Source organism: Periplaneta americana, chromosome 9 (genome assembly GCF_040183065.1).
Source record: "Periplaneta americana isolate PAMFEO1 chromosome 9, P.americana_PAMFEO1_priV1, whole genome shotgun sequence".
NCBI lineage: Eukaryota > Metazoa > Arthropoda > Insecta > Blattodea > Blattidae > Periplaneta > Periplaneta americana.
In genome coordinates, this window is record NC_091125.1 from 97,583,417 (window position 1) to 97,608,836 (window position 25,420).

At 35.4% G+C, this 25,420-nt stretch overlaps 2 protein-coding genes across 3 annotated transcripts in view; one reads left to right on the forward strand and one right to left on the reverse strand.

Annotated features, from left to right (window-relative positions):
- Positions 1–9,488, reverse strand: part of LOC138706314 (probable peptidoglycan muropeptide transporter SLC46) — a 50,581-nt gene extending 41,093 nt beyond the window's left edge. Inside the window, exon 1 of one of the 2 annotated variants that reach the window (XM_069835446.1) lies at positions 9,186–9,488. The gene's annotated coding sequence lies outside the window, so the exon portion shown is untranslated. Of the gene's footprint in view, positions 1–8,815; positions 8,855–9,185 lie in introns of those variants that run through there. The other variant, XM_069835447.1, reaches the window with a different exon arrangement.
- Positions 6,335–25,420, forward strand: part of LOC138706312 (uncharacterized) — a 47,657-nt gene continuing 28,571 nt past the window's right edge. The window contains exons 1-2 of the mRNA XM_069835444.1: positions 6,335–6,934; positions 15,803–16,041. Of these exons, the coding sequence (XP_069691545.1) occupies positions 6,418–6,934; positions 15,803–16,041 (756 nt within the window). The 5' untranslated portion in view covers positions 6,335–6,417. The remainder of the gene's footprint in view (positions 6,935–15,802; positions 16,042–25,420) is intronic.

A 25,420-nucleotide genomic window follows, 5' to 3' on the forward strand; every position in this document is an offset into this window, starting at 1 on the left:
AATCGCATTTTTGAAATTTTTGTTTGTATGTCTGTCCAGATGTTTGTTACCTTTTCACGCGATAATGGCTGAACCGATTTCTATGAAAATTGGAATTTAAATTAAGTTCGTTCTAACTTAGATTTCAGGCTATGTGACATTTAAAATACTTTAAAAGGGGGATTATAAGGGGGCATGAATTAAATAAATCGAAATATCTTGCTTATTATCGATTTTCATGAAAAATGTTACATAACAAAAGTTTCTTTAACATTGATTTCCAATACTTTTTATTCTATATTTTGATAGGACTGATATGTAACGAGATACACGAGTTTTAAAATAACAATACATTTTGTCAGCGCCGCCTAGACTAATAGGCTATAATGAAATGAAAACAAATGACTTCATCCATTTAATTAAGGCGGCCTTACACACAACAAACGGAGAATATTATTCATTTAACACTATTTTTATACGTATATATTTCTATTCTATGACGAGAATATAATATAAATGTTTATCAATATTAATATACAGAGAATGTTTCTGTGTTTGTATGAAGAAATGTTTTTTTATTTTATTGGGTTATTTTACGACGCTGTATCAACATCTAGGTTATTTAGCGTCTGAATGAAATGAAGGTGACAATGCTGACAATGAGTCCGGGGTCCAGCACCGAAAGTTACCCAGCATTTGCTCGTATTGGATTGAGGTAAAACCCCGGAAAAAACCTCAACCAGGTAACTTGCCCCGACCGGGATTCGAACCCGGGCCACCTGGTTTCGTGGTCAGACGCTTTGACCGTTACTCCACAGGTGTGGACTGAAGAAATGTCAGAAGCTACTTAACCGATTTGGATAATTCCTTCATTATTTGAAAGTGTAGTTTTTCTAGATGGACGTAATGTTTATGAGGGCTGATGTAAGATTAAAATAGATTGTTACGCACAAAAAACTTTATATTCTGTCGATATATTGTATATTTGTTTATTTAAACTTTATTTGGTCCACATAAAATACTCTGATTTTATATACTTCAGTTTCTTTTTGTTCACAGAACATAATAGTATTTTTAAGAGTTTTGTTGTAAAGATGCGTATTTTACTGGATCAAAAATATAGCACATAATATGGAGTAAAAATTAGCATTTTACCGTTGAGCTCTCTGGAGCTGAGTTATTTAAAAAATTGTCACGAAATGGCGTTCCTGCGCTCATAATTTACCCATAATTCGTTCCCTGTGTTTCTTAAAATAATATTTATGTACCACATTCATTTTCATTTTTTTTATTTACATAAATAACGATGCACAACCGAGCGAGTTGGCTCAGATGGTAGAGTTTGAGATTCGCATTCGAGAGGTCACGGGTTCAAACTCTGTGGGGTTTTACATGATTTTCCTTAGTCGTAAAGGCAAATGCCAGATTGGAAATTTACATGCCATGATTCATCACCGCCTCATTTACCAATACGATAAACATTAATCAAAATCTATAATCAGTTACATGAAGACAAGCCATCTACAAGACACTATAGAAACAGGAACTCAACAGGAGTAAAAACGGCCTACTGGTATACCCACAGATGCTAAACACGCGACATGACCACAGATATTAAGTGTGTATAAATAAACTTAACAAAGAAAAGAAAGATGTACAATGAGGTCAACATAAAAAATTATTATTTTACACAATCCACTCTATATTGACATTAATTTGGAGTGATTTATTAAAGGATGCATTCTAGACTAATGTAGAAAAATGTTAAACGAATTATCCTTGCACAAAAAAACGGATGTTTTCTGAACCAAATTATTTTATTGTAATTATTTGCATATAATAACAATTAAGAAACATGTTAAAGGAATTATCCTTGCACCAAATGAGTGCTCTCTGGATAAAAATGATCGCATTTTAATTATTTAAATACAATTTCAATTAAGTAACATGTTAAACGATTTATCCTACTATCAAACACAGATATTCCCTGGGCTAAATGTCTTATTTTAATTATGTAATTACTTTATATATTTTATTTCTAACAAGTGCAGCGAAGTGCACGGGTATTTTATAAATTACAGTACTTCGAAATGGAGAAATATTATGAACAGCGAGACCGGAGGAGATTTTGTCGATAGATGAACTTGTGCTATAGGCCTACTCCAGACGCCACAAGGTTCAAGGAAACACAAAACAAACATTTCAAGAACCTTTTGATCGGTAAAATCTCGCAAAAAAAAAAGTGTTGCATAAAATAAACGTTAGTAAATAAAAAGGCAACTCAGTTGAAGTGTTTCATTTTTAATAATAACAGAAGCACGAATAGAATCTTATGTTACAGGAGGTTCCTGTATCAGAACAATAGCTTTTAATATTTTAACATGACTGTGCGATGCGTGTATTGAACACGTGCGGTTATGTAACAATAGTTCACATCAAAAGAATCGCCGTGCAGCTTATTGTATGTTGACTGTCAGGCATAGTTGCCACAGTTCATACCAGTAAAAAGAGAGAGAACATCCAAAGCAATATAAAACAATACACATTACGACAAATAGATAAAATTATTAAATTAATCTATTCTTTATTTCAAAATACTAATGGAGTGTCAAATTATTATTAGTAAATAAAGTTAATTTGAAATTATATGAAGTCCGATAAGGAAATAGCAAACGAATATAGAAAAAAATGGCACTACTTTTTCGGACAAGATTATAAATACTGTAGGGCTAGATTTTTTCCTTCATAAACTTCTATAGATCTTTCACTGAGAATGGAAACATTAGAATTATATTTTTTTGCTCTGCCTATACATGGTAATGTGTAGAAATAAGGTGAAGTCTGTATTGATTTGCGATGCAAATGGATTCTTGGCGTCGATGTTGCAGAATAACAGAGTAGAACTTATAAAAAGAGTAGAAATTATAGATGGAGAAGTCTGAATGATAATAATAATAATAATAATAATAATAATAATAATAATAATAATAATAATAATAATAATATACAACTTAAATGACGTCTGTCTGCCTGCCTTTCGAAATCACATCACGTTCAACCGCTCATGAAATTTTGCACAACATTCTCGAAGGAGAAGCGTTGGTACGTTTAACCAAAGGTCCCGGGTTCGATACCCGGCCCCGGAACAATTTTTCTCTCGAAATTATTAAAATCAACTTTACAGGGAGTCACACCTGAAAGCTTGATTTGCATAATACACGTCACTGTACGTAACAGAAAACCACAATTTAAGTCACACAGAGTTAGTGTGCACTCAGTGTTGGTTGCCTGACGGTTGTCAGCCCACTTTGATGTCTGTGGATATAGAGGGAAAAATTGGATCGGTGTCGGTTAGAGTTCCCGGGTAGCTCAGTTGGGAGAGCGTTGGTACGTTTAACCAAAGGTCCCGGGTTCGATACCCGGCCCGGAACAATTTTTCTCTCGAAATTATTAAAATCAACTTTACAGGGAGTTATACCTGAAAGCTTGATTTGCATAATACACGTCACTGTACGTAACAGAAAACCACAATTTAAGTCACACAGAGTTAGTGTGCACTCAATGTTGGTTGCCTGACGGTTGTCAGCCCACTTTGATGTCTGTGGATATAGAGGGAAAAATTGGATCGGTGTCGGTTAGAGTTCTCGGGTAGCTCAGTTGGGAGAGCGTTGGTACGTTTAACCAAAGGTCCCGGGTTCGATACCCGGCCCCGGAACAATTTTTCTCTCGAAATTATTAATTCTCGAAGGAAATTATCACTTGACTATTTTCTACTTCAAAATATTTAACCAGGACGACTGTCACTTGTATTACGAGATTCCTCTTCTATCTCATTGTCCCTGATTGAAGTTTTCTAAAGGTTAAGTCAGCAAATAAAAATGACGCGGTGTTTCTTTCAGTAATTTTAACACTAGCCGCGGGGCTGGATGTGTACAGCAACGCTCTGTTGTGCGGGGACCTTTGACATTCCCAAGGCATTGACTAAGATGTGACGCACCCGTTCAGTTGAGACACGCATAATCTCGCTAATTTCTCGCACTTTCAGTTGACGGTCATTCAACACCATGTCATGACTAGGTACACTGGACCGATAACAGTTTTCTCCGCAAAAAAAAAAAAAAAAAAAAAAAAGGCCATAGGCCTAAATTTTTGAAGAAGAAACAGCACAAAGCACACTGACTTTAGGGGAATCACGGACGTCTTCCACCACAACACCAGAATTTTCCGTGCCCCAAATGCGTACATTATAACGATTCACAGCCAGTCTCTTAAAGCTTGTTCTAACATGCACGAATTGTTTTGACTGTAGGTGGTTCTTGGTGATATTTCGTACGAAACGTCGTTGTATCGTCACAACCAACTCACATTTGAATCGCTCCATACAGAAAGGGCTTTAGTCCATTAGACCTAGTTTTGAGAACACTAAAGAAAACATTCTGTAAATGCCTACTCTATTCCTTTCTGCATAGAACTCTGAGCCTGACGCTTCAGTTTCTATCTTTCCAAGCATTGGACTGAATACCTTTCTGCACAGGCCGATGGAGCCACCCATAACGATATGATTTCCATCTATATCTCGTTTTTTTTAAATTTGTGACTGAAGCCCTTTCTGTATGGACCGATTCATTTAGCAAATTCTTACACGTAAAAAGCTTTGTTTTCACCAGTGAACTCTATGTTTTCGTTATGACTGCCCTCCAGTGACTAAGTCTACATTACGTCATAGCGTCTATACTTATTATAAATGCAAACTTGGAGAGATACTCTATCCTCTGATATAAGCGTTTCCACTATGTCTGTCATGGTTACTAATCTATCGATCTCCAAAACCAGGTAAATACTTTAAAATCGTTCTGTATAGCAAAGCCGCTTTTGTAACTAGTGCTAGCACGGTGGCCTTCCATAAAGGCAGCCCTGGTTCGATCCCCGGTTAAGTCTAGGTGGAATTTATGGTTGACAAAACAGACGTTACATGTTTTTTTTTTTTTTTTTTTTTCGGAGTACTCCCGTTTCCCTCTTTCATTCCAGCAACACTCTCCACTTCCCCCTCATATCATCTATAATATGTAATAGTAAAACTATGCTGGGATGATGTCTGGGGGTGGTATGGGTTTCCGATACTGATCTAGGTTCTAAGGGCTTGGAGCTCAGGGCTCTGGGTTCGGGCTCGTCGGTAGTCGATGGGATCTTACCTGCAGGGCTCAGGAAGGATGTCCCGTCTGCCAGCATCGATTTCACAAATGCTGTTCGGGCCATTCGTCGGATTTAGACAATCATCGCATATAGGACGTACAGTGGGCCTAAGTGTAAGATCCAGCTGTCGTAAAATCAATCAATTTGTCAGCCAGTCAATGAATGAATGAATGAATCAGTTAATCAAGTTTAGCAAAACTTAAGTCATGAGCTGCAAGTTCACATGTTGTAACATTTAAATGACACTCGGGAGGAAATTAAACGCAGAATAAATATGGGAAATGCCTGTTATTATTCGGTTGAGAAGCTTTTGTCATCCGGTCTGCTCTCAAAAAAGCTGAAAGTTAGAATTTATAAAACAGTTATATTACCGGTTGTTCTTTATGGTTGTGAAACTTGGGCTCTCACTTTGAGAGAGGAACAGAGATTAAAGGTGTTGGAGAATAAGGTTCTTAGGAAAATATTTGGGGCTAAGAGAGATGAAGTTACAGGAGAATGGGGAAAGTTACACAACGCAGAACTGCACGCATTGTATATTCTTCACCTGACATAATTAGGAACATTAAATCCAACGTTTGAGATGGGCAGGGCATGTAGCACGTATGGGCGAATCCAGAAATGCATATGGACATAGAGTGTTAGTTGGGAGACCGGAGGGAAAAAGACCTTTGGGGAAGCCGTCGTTAAATAGCCAAAAAAAAAAAAAAACACACACACACACACATTGCGACTGTATGTTTATTAATTTAACTGAATGTCGATAATAAGATGCAAGTTTTCATTGATATCAGTAATTATTTTGTTCGTGCTACAAATGTGTATGGTGCACACACAAGGAAAATAAATAATAGTGTAACCGTAAAAAGTAGTGGTTACTAGACCATTAAATACTTGCACATTAGGTATTTTCAAGGGAAATGAATGATTAGTTGATTACAGTATGTATTGTGAATCACGGGAGATTTTATTGACGTTATCGATTGGACAACCCTGACTTTCATCGCTTTCATTTAGCGTGATTACCCTTCGTATTTTGATACTAGAGCCATGGAATGGATAAATGCTTGAGCTTTGAAGCAATATGGTCAGAATATGGCCGACTACCAGAGTCATCTATTATGATAACAGCGAACTACGTTATTGAATAAAAAAAAAGTGGGCGTTGCCGTTTATACCATTGACAACAAATGCTGACAGTAGGAAGGCGGCTAAGATTGCATGAATTGATCGAATGTTTGTTAAAATATGGAAGACGAAGAACGAGAAGATTTATTAATTCGTGCCAGTAGCGACAATGAAGAATTCACGGACAATGAAGATGTGTTTGATAGCGCTAGGGGCAATATCGTGCAACATGAGAATAAGACTAACACTTTTTATGAAAAACTGCAGTTCGTATGCATAGGACTTGTGTTGTGTGTTTCATCGACTGCTTTAATAATTTTGTTACCACTATATATGGAAGTTGTGAACGTTCCTGGAGATGCATATACTGCTATTTTGTTCACGAGTTTCTGGACAGTTGTGGTGTTGCTTGTTTTGTCGTGTGTTGTTGGAAAATTTGGAAGTGGTGTCAAAGCAGTTTTAGTGCCACCATTTGCATTTTCAACAGTCCTCCGCACTGGCTTAATTTATGGAATAAGTTGCTTTGTGGTTATTTATTCTTTAGAAAGGAAGAAAGTAATATGCCACCTACAAGATCCAATAAAAGGGATCGTCCTGGTGTTTTCTCTAGTCTACTACTTCTTCTTTTGCAGAAAAAGTATGTTGGAAAACTCAGTTGAACTTCCTAGTACATTACATTATAAAAGCATGCATGACATTTGAAAGGGGAGAAACCTAAATTGTAAAACGAACCACATAAAATGTAATGGAACTCTTAATATGTAAAGTTATCATCTGAAGCCCAGAAAATTTAACTTTGCATAATATTTAGTTTAAAATAGTGCAATTATACAATATCCTCAGAGGATGATTTTCTAAGTTCATTTTATAAGAAATGATGAACATTGCTATCATACATAAGCATAAAGTTGTACAGTATTTTATTCACCAGTATTGGTTAGATTTTACTATGACTGTGCATTAATTTTGGATTGGAAATTGCAGGAGAAACTTAAGATTTGGGAGTGTAGGTTTACATGTCCCATAGGTCATATTCTGAACTTCACAGTGAAAAGTAGTTGTGAAATATTTTTTCACTGATATAAACTTGTTTTAGGCCGCTTAATATCTGCAGTGCCTGGGAAAAGTGACATTTAAGTCAGTTTCCACAAACCTTTTTTGATAATTTATTGACAACTTAAGTTACACTGGCTTATGACGATTTGATTTTTTTCTGTATGAATTACTGTAATGGGAGAAATTCTTATGTCTCTTTTTCCAAGCGAGCAGATGTTCCGTAAGTTGTCAATAAATTATCGCAAAAGGTTTGTGGAAACTGACTTATGTCATTTTTCCCAGGCACTGCAGATATATACTTCAAATATTTTAATTTCCAGAATCCGTATCGTAAGCCTATCAAAAAAAGTTGTTTTAATTTTTCTCTGTTTTTATTTAGACATGCATATGATGCTAAGCAAGATTTTGTTATTGTAAATAATGAACAAGCAGGACAGGAAGACGTTCTTTATCATTAAATCTTCAAGACATTAATGTAAAGCAGTACCTAGGTTACCGGTATTTGCTTAGTTTCAAAGATGTTCAAGGGTCCGGGAAAACTTTACCATTATTCATTGTTGTCTCAGAAGACCCAATTACGGAAAGTTTGATGATGATTGCGCTTAAATCATCCGCAGATCTTCCAGATTTATAGTGGAAGAAGGTAGACTGTTCCAGGTTTTCTGTAGCCTACTTGCATCAATAGGGCCTACGCTTACATGTTTCGGAATTGAATTTTAATGGGTAACAATTTTTATAGAGGATAAGAGGTCATTGGTACCGTACCAATTATTATGTTCTTTCATATCTAAATTAATATTGAATATCATGTATTTTATTTACAGGTCCTACCGATACTGTACCAATTGTTTTTATACAATCATATGATATAGATATGTAGGCTACCTAAACTAATATTGAATTTGTAGGGCATATGTGCCTCTGTTATCTGCTGGAGTACTGGTACGTGATAACAGATGCTTGTTATTAACGTTTTGAGCCAGAATTTAGAACTGACAGTTTTAGATATTTGTTTATTTTCAGTGGACTCCGTTAATAAAAATGTTAGATATTAGGTACCTATATCATTTTCATAAAATTTATGAAATGATGTCAATTGGTATATTAGGTTACTTAATATTGCTTAAAATTATTTTTGAAACCCTTTTCAATATCATATAGTCTTTCCAATTTTTTTTATTATGATGGTGATTGGTGCAAAGTCGTAACTTCAGCAAACTCATTGTTTAAGAATTAACTTAAACATAGTTAAGTGGTATTTACACCAAATTAAGTGAGGCATGTAAAGATTAGTTGAAATTCATCACTTGTTATTTAAACAGAAATTAACTTTTCTGTTTACGTTGAATATTAGGCCTATTTCATCTTGCGAATTTAATTCGGATAGGACTTTAGCATTCTTATATGCCCTTTCGTCAAATCTTGTGCCATAGTCTGTAACAGATTTTTTGGTTTAACTTACCTCAGTTGTTTTTTTCATGGACCTCTAATTTTTTAAAGCTTTCTTGTTAAATGCCACATTTTTCTTCATGTATCAGCGTTGTATGTAGGCCGAAATCACTTGTTCTAATTTTAAAACACGTGCTTGTTGCAATTTTAAAATGATGTAGTACCGGTACTGATAACTATGAATTTCAGAGGAAGTGCGGTAGATTACAGAAATGTAGCACTTGTTTTTACTGTAGAAGAGTTGGTCGAAGTAGTAGGGTAATATTCTGTCTGTTTTATTATAACCTTATCTTTTTGTATTGCATAATCTCAAGGTAAACCATTTTCATTTCCGATATTATATTAGTATACTATGTAACAACAATATAGAAACTTGTACTTACCTCCTACGACAAATGGAAATGTGGTCTGGTCACAGAATAAAGAGCCACTTTAGAATTAAACAACACAGTTACATGCCACACATTTTCTTGCTTAGCTTGCAAACTATATACCTACTCTCTTCAGTGTTGTCAACATATAGGCCTAATATCAAACTAGATTTTATGAATAACGGTTTCTTGATAAATGAACGAAGGGTAGATCGTTGATCAAAGTTCACTGAAGAGACGACTTCTGGAAAAGAAACATTTACCAATACTGATTTACAGAACGAAGTTCTTCAAGGTCACAAGACTTGCAACACTAGCCCTACTGTTGAGAAAAGAAATTTGTTCATTATGGACATTTGAATGCATTATATAACATGAAATCACTCTCAGAAATAGATGCAATGACATGTATTCTGCCTCATATTGTTGTTTCTATTGTGACTAAATTATCGAGTATGAAGGTATTCTCAAATGATACTTAGGGAATTAGAATTAAGTTACAAAAAAAAATTATTTGCTTAGTAGGCCCTACTGGTAATTCTGTTTAATATAGGGTGACTGTATCAGTAGTTGACCATTTAAGGTGTTTTATTTCTTTGATACATGGTATTGAATATAATACTACAAGAATTTGAAAAGTAATTGATGTAAAAGAAGTTTGAAACCTGCTTTACAAAATGCATATAAAAGCTTTCAGTAGCTTACTGGTATTAAACAATTGGTATACAACATGTAAGAAATGAAAAATAATCTGTTGTAATGTACCTGTGGTTGACCACTGCCACCCAGTTCATGACCACTGCTTGCACCTGTTCTTCACCACAATTTATATTAATGAATTTTCTTAAAAATCAATAATTACTAATTATTGCCAATTACAGCAATTTGAATAGAACGGTACAAAAATCTGTAGTCTTAAAAACTACCATTGAAAATTAGGCCTATTCATACACAGTTCAATTGAGTACTCATGTGCAATAATGGGGTATGAATGTATTTCGTATTTACTTACCCCATTATTGCACGTGAGTGCTCAATTATTAAAACATTACACATGATTCAGTATCTTGACTTTATGAGAATACTTCAATTAATCATTCCAACTTTAACTGCCTCCTTAAACTCACACCTGATCCTTTTCCTAAAACATTTGTCATATGTTTTGGTCATTTCTTTAATAGGCTATATCATTTACTTATACCATACCAAAATCATGTTCTTTTGCTTTAAATATGGTTTCCCTGTTGTCACATACTTTTAACATGATAACTTCAATATCATATACATCCTGAATAATACAGACAAAGGAATATTGACATATCTTCTCACTAAAGAATTTTACAAGTATGGTCTCCCTTTTTTAACTGTCAGTCTGCTTTGTTTCGAATATTATTTTCTTCATTTTCGCTCACAGTCAAAGAGTGTCCAGAACTGTTATACTGTATCCTCTTTTTCGTTACCAGACTTTATTTCATACAAGTTCTTACATGAAATTGGCCCCAGTAGGCTACTTCTCCAGTATCGGGGCAAGGTAGAAATCCTGATTTGTCCTCATTGAACATTCTTGACAGATCTTCCAAAATATCCAATGCTTTTTCTTCTTTAAAATAACCATGTAATTCACTGAACCAATTTCTAATTTATCTTCTGTCACATCTGCTCGAGCTGTATTAATAATAATAATAATAATAATAATAATAATAATAATAATAATAATAATCCATGACACTACAGCCTGTAAAGGGCCAGACCAACCAGCTGGCTGTTGGCCTCACGCCCACATGCCGAAGCAGAGGTGGACGATCATCCAACCAGAATGGAGGGATCATGTAGTTAGCACGATGATCCCTCCAGCCATTATAGCTGACTTTCACAACCGGATTTTGTTACTTTTCGTAGTTCCCCAAGTGCATCACTTGGGTGGGCACCAGTCTCATACACTGGCTGAAATTTCATGAGAAAATTTCTTCCCTCATGAGGACTCGAACCAGCTCGCATTCTGTAACGCGAGTCTTAGCCATGATACCATAGACCATGATGCCATGGCGCAGGACAAGCTGTATTAATACCCTCTGCATATCTTTCTGAGACTTTTGGATGTCTCTTCATGAATGGTTCGAACCAACGTTTTCCTGGTTTGTTGTCTTTGAAATGGACTTTCCTATATTTGCATTTACCTCTAAATCTTCTGTTATAATGTATTTTACAGTTTCATACAATTTGTATGTGTTTTTATTGGCAAACTCTTCTTAGCACAAGCAAATTTTCCTCTGCTTCCATTAGATGAGTGTTCGGTCCCATTTTTCTTTTTAAATAGACAGTAAACTTTAATTTATTTAGTAAAGTAATATGTAGTATGCCATATTTTCTTGCAGTTTTTCTTATGATTCCCTTTTTATTCCTAACATTCTGCAGAGCATTTTCAAGATACTTTTCACTGTACTCAAACAGTTCTTTCTTCTTAGCCCTAGATGCCTTTTTCTTTTCTCTTCCCATCTTCACTCATAAAATAGGCCCTAAAAAGTGTAAAATAATAGAATACCACCCTATAAACCTTCTAAACCCTAAATATTGCTTGTTAAGAAGCTGGTCAACTACTAGAACAAGAGACGCCAATTTATTGACCATTATTGGTCAACTGCTAGACATCTGAGAATTTAGGGGTTTCAGTAGTTGTCCAGCCAGTTCTTGCCATGATAAGCTAAAACTATTGTAGTTGTTAAAAACAGGTCACTAGCATTAATTAATGTGCATTTTAATCATATAAATTAAAAATGAAAAACCCTTAAAAAGCCAACATTCTTGTGCCTGTTTGAACCCATGGACTTTAGACTTGGCATTCAGTCGACTACTGAGATCGACATACCTATAAGTAAATTTACACTGAGTAGAGATATATTTTACATTACCATTGTTATAAACTTAATGAGAAAAATACATTTTTAAATAAATAAATAAATAAATACACATTAATACCCGTAATAAAATAATACAGGTATTAATAATAAATAGCAATATGGACTTAATAAGAGACATAGTATTAATATCAAATAGTAATCACACTAATACAGGCCAAAGTGCAAATATTTGTTGCTTTGTCCAGACAGTATCTCTGTGATATTTTTGTGAACCACCACCACCACCACCACCATCACCACCACCACCACTACTGCCGCCGCCGCTGCCAAAGCTAAATAAATAAACCCATCATTTTAAAGGACTTATTAAACAACACTTTAACTAATATAATAAAGTAACCTTGTGATCTCCCATTTGTACCTCTGCCTATGAACACCATACTCACAAATAGAACTAATGTTAAAAGAATGGAGATTAATTATATCTCTTAGTTTGGGTGAATTTTGGACATGGCTGAGAACCTGTTGCGTTGTTGTGTGTTGTCTTGGTGATTTTGTTCCATCCTTATCACAAACCTAGTTAAGGATCCCATTAATAGTACATTTACAGGATGCCATCTATTTGACATTTCAAAATCTGTTGTACCGGATCTCTTATTTTCAACAAGCTGTTATATTCAATACTACTGCTATTGCTGCTATAACAAGCTATCTGTCACTCAAAAGTGAAAGAATAACTGATTGTTGGAAAATTATACACCATCTGGGTTGTTGGAAAATTATATACCATTTGATGAAGCTTAACAAAAGGTTAGTTTTTCAGTGGGTACCAGCACACTGTGGATTATCTTGTATGAAGCTGCTTACCATCTTGCTAAGAAGGGAAGTAAAATCTTACAAAACCCCATGTTAACTTTGTCATTTTCAACAGTTAAAAAATTAATCAACGCAAAGTATCAAGATTTAATGTCATACCATACCCACGAAATTCCAAATAATGAAAGATGGTGGTGTCTCAGTGTTATAACAAAATATATGAGTATGCAAGGAAAAGTGCAGTTGCATCCTTTCGATTACTCACAGGTCTGTCAAAACATTTGAACAATACTGGAATTATTTCTTCACCACTTCGTCCATTGTGCAGTCTTCAGGAAGAAATGAATCACATTCATCTTCAGTGATTTCCAGCCCTTTCCTCTAAATCCACTGTGTATGAGAAATATTGGAAAGCAAGAGAATTAATGCCTTTATTGTCAAGAACTCAGTATTAGTTAACAAAGAAACAAGTGCATATGAAGAGAAGGCATATGCCACTGTTGATAGTGATTCATCCGTCGGATGGAGACATTAAGCCTGGCGGTCTCCTTGGTGCTATTCGACAGGAGTAGGCTACGTGCTGGCACCGGATTTCCCCTTCTCCCTTCCTCATTTTCATCATCATTCTTACCCATTCCCTACACTACACTTACACGAACACTCACTCTAGTACAAGACATAACTCTTCACAGATACACATTACATATAATGTGGTCTGCCGAAGTAGTGTACACATTGAAAACAGAGTCACAGTCCTCCCATCTATCTGCATAATACGGAACCCAAATCGCACAAGTGAAGTGTATAGGCATTAGACATGCGTACGCACGCACGCACACACCCCCCCCTCCCTTCGAGTATTCAAGATGGTGAGGATGGAATAAGTCAAATGTCACATTTTTTAAATATGATGACTGTGATAGAAGTGATGGTGATGATGGTGGTCAACAGGAGGTATAATAACAAGTTGTGATCAGTAACTGATATTTTATCACCAATCTGTAATTTGTGATGAATCTATCGCCCTCAGCAGATTTAACCTGCAAGCTTAAATGATCCAACGGTTAGTATATTAACTTCTACACCACCAAGGACGACAGGATGATGCTTTGGTGATAAAAAAACAGCGGTGGTACGAAATTGAAAAGGAAATCGAAGTACTTAAAACTGAGAAATGGGGACAATGGATTTTAAAGTGTGATAAAGAACTTAGCATTGCTTCCTCTGGGGGGAAGTAAAGATGTGGGTCCTGGTCGTAGATTTACTGCACATAAAATAAACTGTCTCTGATAGAGGGCTCCAGATAAAATTCGTTAGCCATTTTGTGCTCACATTGAATTTCGATTCTGAATAAACTCTGCAATTGAAAACAGTGGTATGTAAATAAAACAATGCTTCTATAATCATGTTAGTGACTACAGTTTAAAGAGGTATTAATGAAGATCTATTATGTACTGTAGAGAGAACCTTTGTGGACAGTACTTAACTTAAAATGTATCCCGAAGTCATGATCAGTTAACCATTTCGGCACCCTGTGTGGAAGTAAAAATTTCTTTGAAATTACATGAAACTAGAGCTGTGAATTATAATCACGCCTTGAAGAGAGATATTTAAAAATTATTTCATACATAGAGAATTTATTTATATTTTTTTCGCCATCCCCAAATATTTGGCGTGTCTCTGCAGTCTTCTGCTGGATTGCTTGTAAGACGAGCATTGCTTCAGGCTCTCATGTTTACAGGCAGACGACTATAACTTATTGTCTCCTGTAGTTTGGTTGATAGAATAAACAAGATTTTGGGAGTAGTGCCTCTCCGATAATTCGAACATACTCAGTAGAAGGTTTTCTTTTATAAAATTATACTGTTAAAGCTGTTCATAAGAAATAATCATTATGATGATCAGGATGAATTCTGGGTGTGGTCTTTCTTCGAGCTCACAATTCCTCTCATTGCCACGAGAGAATTCAGATGCATCTAAATTACTTTAATTTTTAAGTTATTTGTAGTAAGTCGGCCTGGTTGGCACAGTTGGTATAGCGCTGGCCTTCTATGCCCGAGATTGCGGGTTCGATCGCAGGCCAGGTCGATGGCATTTATGTGTGCTTAAATGCGACAGGCTCATGTCAGTAGATTTACTGGCATGTAAAAGAGCTCCTGCGGGACAAAATTTCGGCACACAGGTGATGCTGATATAATCTAGGCAGTTGCGAGCATTGTTAAATAAAACATAATATTTAACATTTAACTTGTAGTAAGTATAACAGACAGAATTAAAGATTAACGAATCCTTTGTTTACAGGTCATACAGGTCAGCCTAAACAATAGTGGTTTTCTCTCACAGATTAACATATATTCCAACCTGAAAACTAGTAATGAATTGATCTGTTCATAGCAAAGCATTATGTATCTATCAGGCGCGTATGTATACGAATAATAATAATAATAATAATAATAATGCCTAAATGCAAGTCCAAACATTGCCATATGAAAGATGTTGTATGGGTTAACTTCACTAGAGATATTGAGGTATTTGGTTGAATTTATTTGTAAATTCATGATATCAAAACTGAGCATGGAAGAGAGTAATTTCAATACTAAGCATGGCATTTTTCACCATTATAATTTTTATGATGTAAACTAAGTGTTGGTCTGTTGCTGCAGAATTAAAATGGAGGAAAAGCAAGTGAACAAGAACTAAAACTCATAGTTGGGAGTGGAAAATAAGAAACCATAATATGTTTAGGTATTTTTTAAGATGACACCAAAACCTCATTTTTACAAAATTGCTAGATGGTCTGCTGTTGCAATAACTCCATCCATTTGTTATGGTAACCATACAAGAATTATGATAATATGGTGATTTATGGTACTGGTAATGACATCAATAATAAAAATGGCAATAATAATGGCGACACTGTCAATACGTGATGTCAATGACTCTTTGTTGGTGCAGTGATGGGTCTGCAGAAGATGTTCTGTTCGACGACCATCATCGTGGGACTGTTTATCAGTGTGGATTATGGACTGTGCGACGAGTTTCGGTGCCGTGGTTATGAACGGCAGCGACGCAGTGAGGATGCAGGTGACTGGAGCTGGCAGAGCCATTCAGTTTGGACCTTGGCTTATATCGTGGCACTGGCACTCTGGAGCCTCAGCTTCACCCTACTCGAGGGCCAGCTTGTCACATCTGCCGTAAGTTGCAACAATGAGACGTGGCGAGGGATCAAATTGACAGGACGAACTCTTGTAGCTTAGCCTACCCAACAAGTTTGAGTTACTGTATCTAGTAACAGTATAATTTTGTAATAACTATGTACCGTAACACTTGGTTTCACTCCAATCCTTGCATATATTAAATTCACATAAATACTTGTAGACAGGTAGAGCTAAATGTTATCTAAATAAAGTTGTTATAAGAAAAATATCAGCGAGTTCATTGACTAGTACTGTATCTTAGACTTTGGCACCGAATTGTTTCACCAGTGACCTATGTACATGAATTGGACATTAGCTGTTACTATGAAGCATTTTTAGATAAGTTCATACAAGTTGACGAAATCAGTCTTAAGTACTTATGTGAAAACAAAGCTATTTGATAGAGCTGGTTTCATAAAACTGCGTCTTTCGCCATGACATCGTGACTAACAGTCAAGTATTTTTATATACATACCATTATCCTCCTTTTTTCACCACTCCATGCATAAAGTATACCTATTACTTGCATTCAGAACAGTATTGGAAAATAAAGAGAACTTGAATTAAACTGTGTGCACAAAGAGCAAAGTGCATTTTTACCTCGTTCCTCTCTCACACAGTTGTAAGTTTCGTATTACAGTATATAGCACTGCAAGGCTTGTCTTTTACAGAGTGTTTCAGAATTCATCCTAAGAAATTTTTCTGTTATAGAGGGGTGTAGACAAGCAATTTGAGGTAAGGACTCAAGGAAAAATATCTGAGTTACCAGTTGTTAAGGTTGTTTACATTTGATACACATAATCCAGTACCGGGTACTGGTATTAAAATGAAATCGTGTTATAGAATGGTTTCGGACTTTATTAGGGATTGGATGAAACCCAACTTTTAAGAACTAATCAACCATGTTTTCAAAATTTAACTTTTACAAACTTTGTAAAATTGCCGGCAAATAATGAGACAATATGCCAATGCATTGCTTTTTGTTTCATCCTCATTAATTTTTGTTATTTTAGATTTTAGAAGAGAATAGAATGAAGCTGTAGTGTAACAGATAACACGTCAGACCTTAGGCCAGAAGGTAGGATACCATGGTAGTTTTTTTTAATACCAATACCTTAGTTCAGTCAGTGGCGTATTGGCCCAAAAAATATTTCACGCCATTATGTGCAAGTTTGAACCCACAGACCCCTAGTTCCCCATCTCAAAATACTTACCAAGGACCCCACCACAACCCCTTAAATTTCTTTGGTTGAATTCTGAAATATCTGGTATAAACAGTACCGGTAGACATTTTCTCATTGATTGAACAGAAATTAAAGAAATTGAAACTTAGGATAAAGCACTTGCATAGATTTAATACTGAGTGAGTAAATTATCTCCCATACAAAAAGCAGCAACTTTATCTATTGATGAGCACTCTCCCGCATTCTGATTGCAGGACACCACACTATGAGTGATTTAACAAACCACAAATTCTTCATGTAATATATTATTTAATGGGGTTAGGTACAGCTTACAGCAGTAAAATTTTGGAAATATTCAACATTTTTTTCCTCCATTACTGTATCTTGTACAATAATGAAAATTTATATGTGTAAAACACTGTCCTTCTGCTATATGAAAAACATATTTTTACGATTTAAAAAAAAATATTTACATTTTTTTTTTTCAAAATTCAGTTCACTGTGCAATGATGAAGCATTTCCCACATAACTCGTAAACTATCCAACATTCTGTAATGAAATTTTTTGTTTGTATTTATGCATGTTATACCTACAATATGATGCAAGATCATTTCTCTACCTTTGATAGATTGTCTGATAAAAAATAAAAAAAAAATTTAAGAAATTGTCAAATATCAGTATTTTCTTCTAACACAAAATAAAAAAAAAAATATTACTTATTAAGGAATATAGTTGAAAGAGCATGATATTGTAAACATGAGTTTCAGCACTAAAATAAAAGAGAGAGAACATGAAAAAGTTAACAAGTTTATGAGTTATGAGGAAAACGCTTCATCACTGTACAGTGAACTACCACAATTAGGAATTTTGAAAAAAGAAAAAAATTTAATCGTAAAAATATTTTTTTTCATATAGCACAAGGACAGTGTTTTACACTTACCAATTTTCATTACTGTACAAGGTACAGTAATGGAGAAAAAAAATGTTGAATATTTCCAAAAATTTTACTGCTGTAAGCTGTACCTAACCCCTTAATATAAGCAGTTGAAACGTCATTTACTCACTTAAACTGAGAATGGAGATTCCGAAAATGTCATGTCTTTTTCTCCAATTACAAGTGGAAATGTGTGGTTCCCTTGATAACCCTACCTGACCCCTGTACTGGCTTCCATAATGTCTGACAGGCAAAGTAAACATTGCCAACAGAGGAAGGTAGAAAGATAATTTGCTACTCAACTAATGGCAGAGGTCACATTTGAGAATTATCTTGAAGTTGGACGGAGGTAGAACACTTCAGACCGCCAAACTAGAAGATAAGTGTAGGATGTGACTTCTGCTGTTGGTTGTGTAGCAATTATCTTTCTCCCTTCCACCGCTGGCAATGTTTACTTTGCCTGTCAGACATTATGGAACCTGGTATAGTGACTTGTATCTCTCAGAGGAATTTTGAAAAATGAACAAAGATGTTTCATGAGAATTGCAACAAGTGACGCATTGTTTCTTAAACAGCTACCAAAAACGTTTGGAAAAAAGCAGACAGTGCTCTGTTTCCAGAACTAGTGTGTAGGAGTGTGCTTTCTGAGAGCCAAAATTTCTGCTTTACTAGGTGAGAGATAAATTGTTTACCTGATGTATCTGATACATAGAAATTATTTACGGATTCTATTATCAGGTTCTTATTACTAAAAAAAGAAAGGATCACAGATTCCATTGCGTCTGTCCAGTTATTGGATAAACCAACAGCCAAACATACATAACAGACATAGGTCATGGAAAGCATGGGGCTCTACCTCCATGCCCCCCAAGTGCCTTCATGGCATGTTACGGGGATACCTTTACCTTTACCTTTACAGAGTAGATAGTACTTCCAGATCTCAGTAACATAGCACTGGTTATTATATAGGGCGGGCCATAAGTCACCATAATAAATAAATAATCTGTGGCACTACAGCACACGAAGGGCCAAGACCGACCATCCAGTTGCTGGCCTCACGGCCACATGCCGATGCAGAGGTGGACGATCATCCAACCAGAATGGAGGTATTGTGTGGTTAGCACGATGAGCCCCCCAGCCGTTACAGCTGGTTTGCGTAACCGGATTTCGCTACCTATCGTAGCTCCCCAAGTGCATCACGATGCTGGGTGGGCACTGGTCCCATACACTGGTCAAAATTTCATGAGAAAAATAAGTCACCATACCCATAGATATTTCTTACTTACCTACCTAATCTAATGGATCTGTGTGAGCTCCATCATTGTCTATGCAGAGTTGGATACGTCTCCATGTCCTTTTTGTATCATTTTACTTAACTGCTGTGATGTTATGTCTGCAGAGGCAGCTGTCACAGCGTCTTTCAGTTCGTCGTTTGTTTGATACTGTCTAGCAGCCACTTTTTCTTTTATATATCCCCACAGGCTGTTGTCCGGTGTTGTCAAGTCGGGACTTCGTGGAGACCATGATAATGGTGCTGGTACTCTGTTCAATGGATCCAGCAACTGCAGCACATGTGTCAAGTCTGATGACTGGTCGACCACTTCGGGGTCTGTCTTTGATATTGCCAGTAATGAATGCTCGCTTTTCCCAAGCTAACAGTGTTGCTTTTCTTGGGGGTGGCCTTCCAAATCTTCTTTCAAACTGTGTCTTAATTTGTTGCACTATCTGCCCCGTGTGCTGACTTTCATGGACCCAAATACTCGCAACCAACCACTGTTTTAAAGCAAATAATTACTCGTATCTGCCATCTTGCTCACAATTCCACTAACTATCCTTATTCAACTGTTATTGTCACTGCTACCAAATGTTTTGGTCATTGTTATCAACTGTCTTTCAGTGTTACTACACCCTTTTGTCACCAGGTTTAGTCATTCTACAGTACATTACATTGTATATATCTAAGGGTACGGTGCCCTGCAGAATCAGTACTATAAGTATTTTCGAAATGTCGGAGGTATTAAATCTAGGGGCGGCTCCTTAAGGTTGTAGCAAGTGTTTGGTAAAACCATAAATTTTTAGAAGCCATAAATTGCTTAAAATAGGGATTGAATTGATGTAGTTTTGTCTACTGTATCATAGGAATATGATTAGTTTGCTCCAGAGAATCACGCGAATCGTTTGTAGGACCCTTATCATTGACTCGCCAGAGTGAATGCACATACTTCTTATGAGAACAGGGTGGATCTTAGGACCCTTTCCAGGGCAAAGGGATGAGCTGAGGTTTTTCTAACACAGCTTGAGAGTTATTGGTAAACGAAACAATAGGACAGGAGGCAGTAGCTGAGTAGCTATCAGCCAGGTTAGGAGCTGAAGGATGGCGTTGAGTGAAAAAGACAGAAACAGCACCCTCTCTTGCTCTTCTTCTGATGAGAAAAACAAGTTTTCCTTCAGTTAATCTTGATGGTGTAATCATCTTCCATCTTACTTCAAGTACTTTATTTCCGATTTCGATTCTTGCAACTGCTTTCAGATTCATTTGCTTGAGTATTCACTTACAACTAGCACGTGTCAATATGTAATGAGGTCTAGTGCTAACTATTGTGTTGTGCGAAATAATGCTTGAAGGTGACTTTCATATTTTAGTTAACAAAGATGAATATCGCAAATTTGTTTATTAGAACGGATATTTTCAGTGCACACTTTGGAAGAAAAATCTTAGATTAATTGACTTGGCAGACCAACTCCATTTCCTGAAATTTCAGAATGTTAAAACAAAGACTAGGTCGTTTAATATAAATTTTAATCCAGATGTACAATAATCTATGACAATTTTCAGTGATTGTGCGGGTGTGGGAGGGGGGACCCTTGTTTCGTTTGTTGTTCGCAAGGAACAAGGAGAGACAAAGATTTTCTCTACAAATGAGTAAGTCATTATGATTTTTTAAAAGTATATTGCAATATTGGTATATTATATTCTTTTAAGTATTTTCTCGTTTTAAGAGCAACATTGTTTGGTTTAGGTTGGGTATTATTCTTATAAAATTATATTTTTTACTTCCGAACGTTTTATGTTATGTTGTGCCCATGACATATTTATGCAGCAGCTGTATAATTCTGGCCAGACGGATATATAATATAATACAATATAATATAATATAATATAATATAATATAATATAATATAATATAATATAATATAATATAATATAATATAATATAATATAATATAATATAATATAATATAATATAATATAATATAATATAATATAATATAATATAATATAATATAATATAATATAATCAGATTTTTCAACCACTAGCCGCCACTGTTTAAATCTTGACATATGTTTGGAGAAGTGGATATTCTTCACAATCAAGTTATCATAAAAACCTAAGATCTTTTAAACAAATAAATAAACTTAATAAATAAATAAATAAATAAATAAATAAATAAATGATAACACAGTACAGGATGATTCCCAGACCGAGGAATTTTTACAATCATTGACATCAGAAAATTTAATAACACTAGAGAAATTGAATTAAGTAGGCTATTTAAAAAGTTCAAAAATAGTAAAAGTCTAGGATTGGCCATTTTAAATAATGAAATTTTTTAATATGGAAGATGAAAATTACAAAAACACATGTTACAATTGAATCACAAAAGAATTCCTGAACAATGGCAAACGGATCTGGTGGTGAATATACACAAAAAGAGTTTCAAATGTGAAAACTATAATAGGTATAACATTATGTACAGCGTCAAAATTATACGCAAATATATTAAAATATAATTTTATTTTATATTCTCTTATAGGCTTATTAATATCAGTGGCGTATACTGGTTAAAGGGTTTGGGCTACCACTGACCCTATTATTACACAAAATATATTTTAAAATCCCTATAATAAAATTCCTTACATATTTATGTGAATTCCAGACGTCTTGATTGGGACGAAAATACGTTGATGACTTCGTCCTTGAAATTACAGTTGGGCCACTTGCAAAGTTTCTGTAGAAATGACTTTTCAATGGATATTAGTGCCAAGCTGGATAAACGTTCTTGTGTATGAGTTGATCTACAGTAGGATTTTATTCTCTTCAACGCAGAAAATGTTCTTTCTACCGATGCTGACATAGCTGGTATTGTTACAAGTAATGTTGCCAATTTAAGGACTTTAGGAATAACTTGGTTCAGCTGGTTTTTATATATGGCAGATAATATTTCATGGATAGGTTTGTTCGAAAAATCAAAGACTTCTGCTGAATATATTACACTTAATTCATTTTTCAAACGTACTTGATCAAAGTGACTGTTATAGGACTGAAATAATTTGTTTAGTGCCTCATTCGGGAAGTTTTCTCTATAAGCAGAAAATTTTTGAGAATCTAGAAGATGTGTGAACTGAAGCTTTCCATAATCAGAAAATCTGTCAGTAATTTCCATGTGCATACGATCTAGTATGCTGTAGTACAGCTGCCTGTATTTCCATTCATCATCTCCTTTTCTTCGCTTTAATGGTGGTTCCATTGTATTGGCTGAAGAATTTTCATTTTCCATATTACTCCATATGGACGGAAACCCACTACGTCTGAACTCGGATATAGTATTTTTTTTAACTTTGATACCTCTTGCAAGTAGTATGCTATGTCTAGACTTTTTGTCTGAAGAATATTGTAGAGCACATCTGTATGTGCGAACACTCTAGCATAGACTTCAAGAAGAAATATATTCTGAAACTGTGTGAAAAAATTCAAATATCCTTGAGCCTGCACATTTACAGCATCATCCCAGTTTTCTTCAGAGTCGTTACAAATTATATTTTTAAAGAAAGCAGTCCGTTTTTCTCTGTATTCCTTTACTGTATTTACAAGCCGAGATGTAAAATTCAATCTAGTTGGTGCTACTTTTGGGAGTTTCTTGTTCATAAATTCTGATCTTTTAGGAGATGATGAGAAAAATGCAGCTAAACCCGACAGTGTTTTGAAAAAAATGCGGCATTCTGGAATGGATGAAGTAGTTTGTTGCAAAACTAAATTGAGAACATGCTGTAACAATGGAAAATAGTGCTTGAGGATACTTTTCTTGAACTTTTGTTTTTAAGCAACTAATATTTCCCGCCATAACTGAAGCACCATCGTATGTCTGTGCAATTAACTTATTGCCGACATTGTATTCTGCTATAACACCTTCCACATGCTGAAACAAAGCAGCAGCAGTTTCGTCCGAACTGACATTTGTGAATCCTATAAACCGTTCTTGAACATTGGCAGTACTATCGACGTATCTTAAAACAGTGGACAATTGACTCTGATTAGAGCAGTAACTTGTTTCATCAACAACAATGGCCAGAAAAGGTTTTATGTTCTTTATCATAACCCCACTTATAGCAACTATTAAGTCATTCTGAATTGCGAGAGAAGTACCACGAAATACTGTTGAACTCTGAAGATGATTGGCCAGTAAATGGTCAAATTCACTTAAGGAACTTAAATATTCAATATAATTTCCTATATTGTCTGATTCCACACTCTCGTTATGACCCCGAAAAGCCAATTCTTGTTTTCCTAGAAAGCAGACTGCGTTAATAAGATGCAGTAAAATCTCCCGATTTTTTTTTCACAAGAGCATTATGTTGGTTGATGTGTAGAGCTTTTCGCTTATCTAGCTGTAAATCAATTCTTGTCTTCCCAAAGTTTGCAAAGTTCATGCTACTACAAATATGAGCTTTTGATTTGTCGTATTCTAGGACTGCCGTTCGAAGGGAGTTCATATTAGAAAACCCCTCTCTTGACCACACATTAGTTTCGCGGCTAAATAACAAACATGGCCAGCAAAATAGTTTAGACAGTTTAGAAGTACCACACAACCAATTCCACTTACCATATGATGTTGAAGTGAAATGGCGTGTGTACTCTCGCTGTTTTTCTTTTACATCCATGGACAAATTTAACTCAGGAGTTGGTCTTTCCATTTTCACAATTTCAACTTTCTCGTTGTTACGTACGACGGTTAAAAGGCACTTTTAATAAACCTTCTATTACACAGTCATTTTCAACACAAACCTCTCCAGAAACTTGTTCTGCCATATTTTTCACAATATCACTTAATTGGGAAATTAAAAACTTAATAATTCACAATTAATATAACTCTTAGACACTCGAACAAATCACAGATTTAAAATAATGCACTGCAAGAACACAATCACATTCAATTGCTAGCATACTAAGCGTATTGCTGCTTCGCGCCTGCGAAGAAACCGATCACGAGAGCGGCAACTCGCCCGGCCTACACAGCACAATGGAAACAGAAAGGAGCGGGGGGGACGGGCAGTTGTGCGACAGGACAGCGTGCGCAGTACGGTCACACAGGCTACCTCACATAGCAAGTGGTTTCTCCAGCGATGCCACCTTGACAACCTGTTTCTTTTCGAGAGCAGAGAGCGCATATAAATCTAAGAATTACTTTAATTTTAATTACTATGGTAAAACTAATAATACAAAATTATTACATTATGTTATATTATAAACTTTTTCTTTTGTAATTTCCTTGGGCTACCGCTGGTAGCCCCGGTAGTCCGCAAAATACACCCCTGATTAATATTATATCTGAACTGCGACCGAACACAAGCGCTGCTCATTCGGTCTCAAATTTTGTTAATACTACTGTATCTCCTGTTTCATATTGTTTGTATTGTTTTATTTCTATTTCTCTTGTTTGTTTGTAATTATATTCTTTATTCTGTATATTTAAATTTAAATAAATTAAATGGAACCTAAAAAAAAAAATTAATTAAATAGACACAGAATTATATTTAGAAGAAGAACAATGTGGGTTTTGGAAGGAAAGAAGTACAACTGATGCGATTTTTATATTAAAACAAATTTTAGAGAAAAGATGTGAGTTCAATCTTCCCACATTCTTAAAAGTTATTAATATTATGATATTGCTTGTCTAAGCTAACATAGCAGAAGCATGAAGCAATCGAGTATTGGAGTATCTAAGGGTAACCTCCTGCAACAGCAGTGAGAAAATGATACTTTACTTATGTAACATCAGTTAATTTGTACTCCATGTTGAATCTTTCGTACACTACTTTTAACACTTGAATATAAATAATTGATTAAATGGCGATCTTATCGTGTTAATTATGTAAGCATGTGCGGCTTACAGCTGTTTCGGTGCTATTCAACACCATCCTCAGAGCCTACTAGATCTCGGTGCTACATTGGACAGACAGGCTGATCATTCCAAACTC